At 55.3% G+C, this 10,935-nt stretch overlaps 1 protein-coding gene across 1 annotated transcript in view; it reads right to left on the reverse strand.

The window, feature by feature from the left end:
• Positions 1–10,321, reverse strand: part of TOGARAM2 (TOG array regulator of axonemal microtubules 2) — a 39,450-nt gene extending 29,129 nt beyond the window's left edge. Inside the window, exons 1-5 of the mRNA XM_004418596.3 lie at positions 9,750–10,321; positions 7,766–7,879; positions 5,997–6,263; positions 5,431–5,642; positions 4,145–4,335 (exon numbers count right to left, since the gene is read on the reverse strand). Of these exons, the coding sequence (XP_004418653.2) occupies positions 4,145–4,335; positions 5,431–5,642; positions 5,997–6,263; positions 7,766–7,879; positions 9,750–9,777 (812 nt within the window). The 5' untranslated portion in view covers positions 9,778–10,321. The remainder of the gene's footprint in view (positions 1–4,144; positions 4,336–5,430; positions 5,643–5,996; positions 6,264–7,765; positions 7,880–9,749) is intronic.
• Between the last annotated feature and the right edge of the window lie 614 nt (positions 10,322–10,935).

The following is a 10,935-nucleotide window of genomic DNA, read 5'->3' on the forward strand; positions in this document are numbered from 1 at the left end:
TTGGGACACAACGTCCTGTGCCCTGGCCTCAGAGGATTCACTCAGCAGAATGACCCAGGCTGAGGGGGCCAGAGCATAGGCAGCAAGAGAGCCCGCTTCAGTGCCGGCCCAGATCCAAGGGACCCCTGTCTGAGGAGCCTGTGGGGGTCAGAGGGACCCTAGGTCCACTGGAGGGGCAGAGCTTCAGGCCGGGCTGGGACCAGCCAGGACTCAGAGCTGCTCCCTGGAACAGGTACAGCCTCTTGGATCTGGACCCACACGAGGGGCTTGTGTGAACCGAGTTAGCAGGTGAATACCCGAGGGCACCCAGCCTAGGGACCCCACCCACTAGGTCTTTGCCACTGGGACCCACCACTGCCCAACTGCACTAACAGGATTGCGGGGAAGGAGAGGCGGGAAGTCCCTGTGGTTGCCCCTGGCTGCCTGAGGTGGGCACCGGGCGCTGATAACCCCAGTGCCACTTCCTTCTCCCAGGCCTGGCCGCATCCAGCCTCTGGCCTGCACCTTCACCCCTTTGGCCTCAGGCTGGAGGCTGCCTTTCCTTCCACCCTGAGCAAGGATGGGGCCTCAGAGCACTTGGCTCTGCCTCCTTCAAGCTGTGGACCTTGGGAAGCTTCTCACCTTCCTTTCTCTAGAGACCCCTCAGCAGAAAGGATGGAGGCCGCGGCCACCCACACCTGTCAGAGCCTCTGCGTTTCTCCACGCAGCGTCCCAGCCCCTCCTCCCTCTGCTGCACCCACAAAAATGCCCCCACTGCCTGAGGTCCTTCCACAGGGGGAGGTGCGGGGGCAGCAAAGCTCCATCTCCAGCAAGAGCCCTCTCCCTGCTCCAGGCTGGACATCAGAGCATCTACCAGTGTCCCTGGGCAGCACGAGCTGACCCCATCCAAGCACAGCCTCACCACTGCCCCCAGCCCTGCCTCTCCTCCCAGTTCCCTGTCTCCATGGAGGGCACCACCATCTGTCAAAGCCAGGAACTCCTGCATGGTCCTCAGCACTCCCCTTCGTCCCACATCCAGCCGGTCACTAAGCCCGGCTGGCCCTCCTTCCATCCGGCCCTCCTTCCGTCCATCCCTCTGCGCGCTCACCACTGCAGACTACCACCTCTGCCCTGCTCGGCGCCCGTGGCCTCTCCCCCGATTCCTGCAGCAGCCCCCTTAGCGTGCACCACCCATGTCACTGTGTGGTTGCCAAAGTGGCCTTTCTAAATCAGATCTGATGTCACTTCCACCAAAAAAGCTTTCAGTGGCACCTCGTTACATCAGGATAAGCTCACGCTCCTCCACCTAGCACCCAGGGCCCTTCAGCCCTGCTTACCTCACCCGCCTGTCCCGCACAAATATAGCTGCGGCCGTGCAAACTCCCCGAGACTCCCTGAATGCCTCAGTCACTCCTCCTTCACGTCTCTCCCTCTTCATGTCACAAACTCTCCCTTAGCCAAAACTCAGCTCAGGCCTCACCTCCTCCAAGAAGACTTCCCAGCCTGATTGAGATCATTTTCCACTGGGCTCCCCAGAATGACGGCAGCCTTCTAGATTAGCACTTATCTCACTGGATCTTGAGACAGTGGTTTACTCGCAAATCTCTCTCACGAGCACCTAGAACACAGACACTGTGTCTTGTCTGGCTTTGTTTCTGCAGCACCTGGCACATAGTAGGTGCTTAATAGCTTTTAAGTGAGTGAATGGATGGATAGATGGATGGACAAAGGAATGAATGAAACAAGTGGTAATGGAGGCCCCTTCCCACCCATTTGCTAGCAAGTCTCCTAGAGTCAGTGGAGAGAAATCTATGTCACAACCAGACAGCAAGTGGGCAGGCATTTACTGTGTGCCTAACCCATGCCAAGAATCAAGCTTGACACCGTGGGGAGCTACAGAGATTTCAAGATATGGCCCCTGCCCTGTAGTATTCCAAGTTAAAGAACAGAATGAGATTTAAATAAAGAGTTGAACAAATCAATGAAAGGGGGTGGTCCGGCAGTCCATGGGCTGGATGCCGTCTGGATGGTGCAGAGAAGGCACTTCCCCTTCTTGCCACCCCGAGGAGGACAAGGAAGATCTTAGAGTGAGAGTGGACGTGGAGCTGAATGGCAGTGGGGGATGGAGTGAAAGGCTTGTGTTGAAGCTGCAGAGATGGAGGAGGGGAGATGACTTCCAGGGTTTGGCATGTCCACACCGGGTCTGGAGTGGGGGAAGGTTCCTGCAGAGCAGCACAGGAGGAAGAGTGTGGAGTGGTGAGCTGGGACACCCTGAATGTCCGACCAAGGAGAGTTGTCTTTAAGCTACTGGCACCAGGAAGTCAATGAGGAAGAAGTGCATGGAAGAGGTATATGGGTAGGGGGATGGCAGGGGATGAAAGATTAGAATGCAGAGCCAAGGGCTGCAAGGAGACAGCTTAGGAGCTGTAGGGGGAGGTCAAGAGGGAGCCAGTAAGTGCAAACTGAGAGGAGAGGCAGAGGCAAGAAAGGGGTGGTAGCTTTTGTATTTTTTCTTGATATTTAAGAAAGACCTGATGGGAAGTGGCAATCTGTTAGGAACAGAAGCCACAGGAGCAAGAGTCACTGGGGATGCCAAAACTGGAAGACCAAAGAGAATGCCCGCCCCATGGTAGAAATCAGGACGTCGCGGGAGGGAGGCAGTTTGGGGAAACGAGGTGCTCCATGGTGTTGCCGGGATGGTGACACATCCTCCCTCCCTCCTTCTGACGCTGGATCTGCATCAGCCATGAGGACACTGGGGATGCCCAACAAGAAGATGGAACCACGGAGCTTGACTCTGGGGAGACCTCAGGACAGAGCAGGGGACGCGGAAGTCACCCATCCCCTCATGATCTTGGAAGCCAGCTGTACAGACAAGATCCCAGGGAAGAAGAAGGAGATGGAAGCAAAGGGCCCTGAACCAAATTCGAGAATGGCAACATTTAAGAGACAGATGAAAGGGGGCACACAGGAGACTACCTGAAAGGTCAAGAAGGAGACATAAAATCAGGAAGGTGAGGAACGAGAAGAAGTCAAGAGCATCAACAGCTCAAATGATGCAAAGAAATCAAGAGCAATGAGATGGGAGGAAAGGCCACTGGTCTGGGGCCAGAGGGTCATTATAGCCACCAAGATTGCCTCTCGGAGGGGAGGAAGAGGCAGACGGCTGAGCAGGAAAGGAGGAGGAAGCGTCCGATGGTGAGGAAGCAGCGATTGATGGAACAGGCCATTGTCTGAGGAGACTGACGGTGAGAACCAAGCAGAGGAATCAGATCCAGGAGCAGATCCATGGATGGGTTCCCACACTCCAAAAGGGCTGGGGAAAGATGCGGACACGGGCATGGACAGAAGTGAAGGCAGCATGGGAGACAGAGTCTATCTTGAGAAGAAGCTTGGGAAGAAGCTCGAGAGAAATAGAATTCTTCAGTACATCAGGCCTCAGCAAAACGAGAGAGAAGTAGGTTACAGCAGGAACTCGATTGTGACCCGTGCTGGGTGAGTTAGCACCACAAGCTGTGAGCTCTCTCTCTCTCTCTCTCTCTCTCTCACACACACACACACACGCATGCGCGCACGCTTGCTCTGACATTAGTCTGGACTGACACAGGGATGTTCTTGGCCATCTAGAAAGCACCGTCTGTCCCACTTACAAGCCATAACTCAGATTCATTACAACACAGAGATCCTCCACCCCACTGGTTCTCAGCCTTTTTTGGACATGAAGACCCCTTTTTAAGTCCAAAACTTTTGTGGACTACCATTTCCTCCACCCCAAACGCATGATAATGCTTATATTTTTAGTATCCGTTAATTAAGAAAATACATAATAACAAAGAGCTACCATGAATTCAATAGAGCTTTAAAATAATTGGTATTTTATTCATCACTGCAGCAACCACATATATCAGGAAACTGATAGAAGATGGAGGCTGGGACATTGTTTATTAAGCCCATACACCCAGGCTGCTGGAGTCAAGGATCAGAGCAGGGCAACAAGGCTGTGGGCTCCCCAGGGCTGTGGCTTACAGGTGGGGGACCCTGCGCTTCACAAGCCCAGTCCCCCAGAGCTCTGCCCTGGCATGGAGGTTCAGCCATGGGGAGCCCAAGCAGATCTTGGGGGATAGGAGAGAGGACTGCAAGGTAGTTTTGACTTAGGGCTGCTTACCGTGCTGGGGGGGCCCTCAGGCCCATGAGGATGTCCTGGCCTAGAGGCAAGCGGCTGGGAAGGGAGCCAGATGTGCAGGAGGAGGGCCCAGCAGGCAGCCCAGCCTTTGGGATGGGCGGGATCACAATGCCCCCCAGCGACTTCTGCATCTTCTCGTCATTGCAGTGCAGGTATTGTCGGGAGATCTGCACCTGGGAGCAGAGGTGGGGGAGGGTTCTGGTCCACGGAAACATCCCACTCTGATGCTCACGTCCCAGGCACCTCATGCAGGGCGGTCCCTTCTATCAGGAGCCACCTCAGCAGCAGTGCTGGGACGTGTCTTCTGGTTCTCTTCCCAGCCATACAACCCTGGGACCCCCAGAAAGCTCTTGTTTCCTCACCACTCCAGGCAAGAAGGCTGGTAAGGCATCCCCTCATCCCTACTCCAACCCCTTCTGTTGGTATTATTCGTTTTTCTGTGCTTCTCTTTTCAGAAAAATCTTAGAACACCAAAGCTGGAAAGGCTCTCCAAAATCATGTAGTCCAATCTGCTTTTTATAGATGTGCAAACCGGGGCCCAGAGAGGGGAGTGACTTGCCCGTGATCACAGAGCCAGTGAGGGGCAGAGTGGAAACCAGAGCTCAAATCTCCTGAGTCCTAGCCCAGCATTCTTCTCCTGCTACCACACTCCCTTTCCTAAAATGGAGAGGGTCAGAAGCACGAGGAATTCTGGAACATTTTGACCAGAGAAGGCCTAGTGACCACCAAGTGAAGGACAGATGGCACACAGCCTCTGCTTGAGCAGGAGCTCAGTACCTCTAGGGCAGCCACTCGGAACTCTCAGGCCAGCCACAGGAGTTTTGGGTGCTGTGGGGGAAGATGAATGACAACCCCGAGCCCCTCCAGTGCTGCCCCCATCCATGAGGGCAGCCCCTGAGACACCTCCAGAAAAGCTAAGGGTTCAGAAACAGGGGTTAGTAAAGGATGAAAGAAAGACAGAAGAAGAGGGAGATAAGACTCAGAGCAGTGGGGCTGGCCCAGTGGCATAGTGGTTAAGTTTGCGCCTTCCACTTTGGCGGCCCAGGGTTCAGAGGTTTGCATCCTGGGTGCAGACCTATGCACTGCTTATCAAGCCATGCTGTGGTAGGTGACCCGCATATAAAGTAGAGGAAGATGGGCACAGATGTTAGCCCAGGGCCAATATTCCTCAGCAAAAATAGGAGGATTGGCAACAGATGTTAGCTCAGGGCTAATCTTCCTCACAAGAAAAAAAAAAAAAAAGACTCAGAGCAGTCAAGTCATCTTACCTCCTCAGCACCGGGTCTCAGCTCCTGGGGACCCTGACTCCCACCAGGTGGGTCCAGGCTCTTCTCCTTGGCTCCGCCAGCCTCTGGGGTGGTGGGGATGCTCTGGATGGGAGGCATAGGCCTGGGCACCCTCAGCAACCTCTGAGAGGTGGCCCGGGGGATGGTGTTCCTCAGGGGAACTCCTTTGGGGCCTCCCCCAGGATCTAGAGAAGCTGTATGGGGTAGAGATGGAAAATAAGTCAGTCCCAGGAGCACAGGGAGTGGGGGCTAATTCAAATGCTGGCAACAGGGCCCTATGTCCTGGGGAAGACTGGGATGGCAAGAGGAGATGACAGATCCGCCCCAGCCCCACCCCCACCACTAGACTGCACAAGCAGGGGTGCTGAGTGTCCTTTCCCATTTCTGTAAAATTTGATGGAAAGTGCCAATGAAAGCCCCCTATTTAAAATTGAAAGCCAGGTTGGGTAGAAAGGGAAATAAAATCAGTACTAGGTTAGGAATGATTAGGCCTGGGGTCCCTGAACTTGGAGTGGGTGGGTGGGAGGTGGGCAGGGCCCAAGGCTCACCTCGGGAAGATGCTGCCAAGCCCTCTGAGAGCCTCCTTTTCTTGAGCTTGTCCTTGATCTGGGTGGTGTCCCGGGCCACACTGTTAGCCTCTGACTCCAGCGAGGGGAGGGGCCCCAGAGACAGGGCCCCAAGGTTCCTGGGGTGGCCATTCCTGGCCTGCCAGCCCCTCAAGGGAGCATCCAGCTTGAGGCTGCCAGGGTCCCCATGTCCACTCAAGAGCTGTGACGGCTTCTCCAGCAGGATGCTTGGTGTTGGCTGGAGGGAGGCTGAGTGAGACAGAGGCAAGAGTGACTTGGCCCACAGCACGCAGGGTGGCACCCATCAGCAAACTCTTTGGCGCTGCTTCCTTGGAAGTCAGCCGCTCACCCGGTGAATCCCAGTCATTCAATTTGTCCATCACTCTTTGGTTGATTCATTCATTCGACAGTATCTATGAAGCACCTACCCTGAACAAGACCTGTGTCATGAGGTACTCAGAGGAAGAAAAGGGGTATCAGCGTGCAGCCCTATCAGAGCACAGATGAAAGGCCATAATACTCAGGGAAGCCCCCTTGCCCAGGGACCACCATCCACCAACCTCCAGGATCCAACCAACTCATTCAATATTCTTGAACACCTGACATACCAAACACAGACTGAAAAGAGAAATTCAGATTCAGAACAAATCATGCTCCCATGCAGACACCAGTTTATCTAACTACTCACTCAACAAACATTCAACGAGCATCTAGTATGCACCAAGCACTGTCAAGGCAATTGGAGATACAGAGATGCATGAGGCATAGACTTTATCACTAAAGGACTTTCCATCTATTAGAGAAATAAGCTATGTCCCTAAATGGGTTCGTCACAAGGTAAAATGTGAGATGTGCCATAAGAGAGATATCAACAAAGTGCTTTGTCACGTTAAGGAGGAGGAGGAGGAGGATCTGGAAAACCTTCAAGAAGTGGTGGTGTTTGAACCGGCCCTTGAAGGAGCCTGGACCATGGAGGGGCTAGAGAAAGCATACAAACAGACCAGCTTTCAGAATCTCAGCCACACGCCCAGCACTTCTTGGAGTGCCTTGATGTAGGCCATGAGACCCTGATGCCAGCACCAGACACAAGGAAAGCCGAACTTGGTGCCAGCCACAGACCTGTAAGGGGACTGGCCTGAGAGAGGGCGAGTAACCATAACAATCAGATTCTCCATCCAAAACACTGGAACTGGGGCTTTGCAGAGAAGATGGTCCGCAGCTGGAAGCTAAAGTAGGAAGTTGCGGAGCAGAGAGTGGAGGAGAAGCTGAATGGGTGTCCTGAAAATCACCCAATCTGCAGCTGTGTCTCTAGAGGTGCCCACATCCCTACCACCCCAAAGTGAGGGGAAGCAGACCCTGTCTTCCCAGGGCTATTGGGGCTTCCCCTGGAGTTCCAGGAGAGCCAGGTGCATGCTGAAATCCCCCTTCCCTGTTCTGCGGGTCCCCTCAGTACACTTCCATCCCCTGAGGCACAGAATTGAAAAGACCCACCTAAAACCAAAGGGCATTTTCAGCAGGAACTACTGTAAAAATAACATCTGCTGGTAGCTTGAGGATATGGCCAGGCATCTAAACACACTCATCTCCTCCCTCCAGGACGAGGCCCAAGCTCTGCTCTGTCACTGGCCATGACTGGGCAGCTGCCAAGTAGAACCCCCTATTCTCTGCTCAAAATGCTCAGAGAGGCCACCCAGGGCACTCGAAGGCAATTTAGTGTGACCGAGTCACCAGGCCAGGTCCTCCCATCTTACCTTCTCCATGAGTCTGCAGGCCAGAGACTCTGCTTCCTCCCAGGAGTGTACGGGGCCCAGCACTGGTCCGAGGGACACTCCCACAGTACACAGCCACTGGAGCCAGAACCTTGGCTGGGGAGAGAACCACAGGGAGAGTGCCATCTTAGAGTCCTCTGAGGCCCACGCCCCCCAACCAGAGCCTGGCCCTCAGAGGGGTGCCTGCCACCCCAAGTCCGGCTGGCCAGGGCACCATGATCCCCTCTTGGCCTGGCTGCTCTCCCCCTCCTCACATTCTGCCGGCCTTCTCCCTCCCGGCTTTGCTCAAAACCGCCCACCACACCTCCTTAGTCTCCTTCATGGGCTCCCCTCCTCCACCGCCTCCACCCCTCCCTCTGTCCACTGCGCGTCTCAGGCCAGCTGCTCTCACTGCCAGGCCCTGAATTGTCACCCTCACACGGTAACCCCCTAACCTGTGGCGTGGCCCCCAGTGGCAGGGCGGAGTATCCCAGCACCTGCTCCACTCCCCTCCCCTGAGTCCTCGAGCACCTCATCAGCCGTCCTACGCTGACCCTTCATCTTCTCTCCTAAACTCCCCGGCTCAGCAAATGGCACCACTGATCCTACTGCAGACATGTATGAAGTGTTGCTCTGCAGGGACTCTGCCCCTCACAGTTCCCAGTGACATAGTCACGAGCAAGGCTGAAGTCTGGTGGGGGAGATGACGAGTAACACGTAATAACAGTGTGGGGGCCGAGCCCGCGCCAGAGGCAGGACAGGCAAGGCTTCTGGGGTGGGGAGGGAGCCTGAGCTGAAAGTCAGAAAATAGGAGGGGAGACTCAGCCAACCACCTGCTCCTTTAAGAAGCCTTGCCTCCCCCCTGCGTCCCCACAGCACCCCAGGCATTCCTCCGTCTTACACTCCCCGCTCCTGGCCTCTCCCTGTCTGGGATGGGGACCACGTCGTCTTCATCTTTATAGTTCCTGCTCTCAGTAGGCATTAAATGTTTGCAAGCTGAACCTCAGGACCATCTGTGGGGCCCTAACCCACCACCTGGAGAAGCCCCTACGAAGGTGGAACCCAGCACACCCACCCCCAGGGTGGAAGGTCCCTAGACCAGGAGTCAGGAGTCTGGGTTCCCATCCTGTTTCTGTCACCTGTGTGACCTTGAGGAAATAACCTCTCTGAGTCTCGGTTCCCAGATCAGTAAAATAAAGGAGTTGTACAGGACCTGGGGCTCATAGGGTCATATCTGCATTCTATTTCTAGATTTTCAGATTTTTCTTAAGACTGCAGCACCTCCCCCTTCCCTACAAGGATCTAATGTCAGCAGGCTCTGACACAGCACTAAATCATGCAGTTGTCTTCACACTGATACATCAGAGCCGCAGGGTGCTCTGCCCTCAGCATAATGACCTCTTTCCTGAACTGCTCTGGCATTCCCCGGGTCTCTACATCATTCCCAAGTGGTCGCCTGGCGTCTGCTCCAGCCTCTCCAGGGAAAAGCAGCTCTCCACCTCACAAGCACCCACTCCATCTGGGGCGGGACCTGTCAACCCCCTCACTCTCCAGAGGAAAGTGAAGCCCACACAGCGGCTCCCAGACCTGGAACCCTGCCTCCGGACACTGAGCCGGCCACACAGTTCCCACTCTCCCGCCTTGTCAGCTGAGGAAACGGGGACACCAGCCCTCCCTGAGGTCCCGGCCCCACATCCTCTGCCCGTGCACAGAGTCCCACCCCAGAACCTGTCAGCCCTTAGCCAGCCCACCAGCTCAGAGAGTGGAGGCAAAGCTCAGGCCAAGTCCCTAGAACATTCCAAGCCCCTCCCCGGGCCAGGGAGCCTGCAGACAGCAAGCTGAGCAGGGAGGGCCAGCGTCAGCTGGCGGAGAGCTGGGCCGGGATGGAAAGGCAGGGCTGCCTGGATACATCTCCCAGGCAGAGCACAGCCCCTGGGACAATCCAAGGAAGACCCTTGCCCCCATGGCCTCTCTTGGTGCCCCTTACCTGGGGGGACAGTGTCACGGGTGCCCATGCCCTGGGTGGAGAAGGTGCCTGGGAGGTTGTCCAGAGGCAGCCGCTATTCTGGGCCGTGAGTACAGTCCTCGGGGGTCCAGGGCCGAGGGCCCCCACCTGTAAACATCCAGGGACCTGGGGTGGAGGGGCAGAGAGAAGTCAGTACAACAAATAACAAACACTTTTCAAACGCTTCGCAGAAAGCCCGTCAGGAGCTAAAGCATTCTTGTAGTGAAGAAATCTGCCACTGGACTGAAGGACACTTCTCTTCTGACATTCGGACTCTCTCGACACTTCAAAGTTTCCAGGTGCCAAGGCTGCATGACTGGGCAGAGCTCACTGGGAAGAGTGTCCAGGAAACTCTGAACCTGGCTTCGTTTGTGGCTTTGACACGGACAGCTTAGGGTCTCAGGGATAGTGGAATTTATCACGGGGGAGTCTGACACTGTTTCTCCATCGGTTTCTATTTTCTTCAGAAACCCGTTACTCTGCCAGCTGCCCTGGAAGCTCATGACGGACGTGGAGATTTGTGACCCCGCCCATCACTCAGGCACCTGGTGGCGTCTCCCAGAAGCCTTGGCTCTCTAGTTGTCTCTCAGGACACGCCTGCCTCCACCTGCATGAAGTTCCTGGTCCTCATTCTCACCTCACTGACCAAGCCAAACCTCTGACCCTCTCGGCCGTTTCACTGTCCTGTGGCTGACCGCTTGACCATGCCAAGCCTCTTCCCAGCCTCCTGTAAGCCTCTGGGGTCAGCCATCGGCTCTTGCCCTTGACCTAACTTCATTCTCTTTCCGAGTGACAAAGGTCTCATTGCAGACTCTGTGACTCGATACAACTTGTCATAATTCTTTGCTGAGATAATGGTGACCTGTTTTCACCCTGACAGGTAAGGAAGTGGATGGCGAGCACTGGTTAGTGATAAAATCGGGGGTAAAGGCCACATCTCCCAATTTCTACTCAAGAGCAGCTCCCTCAAGATATCATCTGGGGACCAGGCAGGATGCAGTGACAACTTCCTCTTGTTGAGCAACAGATCCCAACTCAGGAACTGAGGAAACCTGCCTTCCATCTGGAAGCAAGCCAGCCACCGTCCCCACCCAGGCGCCAGAAGGCACGGCAGCTCCTGGCAACCCTTCTGGCCAAACAGAGGTGCCAGCCGAGCCCAGCGGCTCCG

This window comes from Ceratotherium simum, chromosome 11 (assembly GCF_057802395.1).
Source record: "Ceratotherium simum simum isolate JZ-2026a chromosome 11, ASM5780239v1, whole genome shotgun sequence".
Taxonomy (NCBI): Eukaryota; Metazoa; Chordata; class Mammalia; order Perissodactyla; family Rhinocerotidae; genus Ceratotherium; species Ceratotherium simum.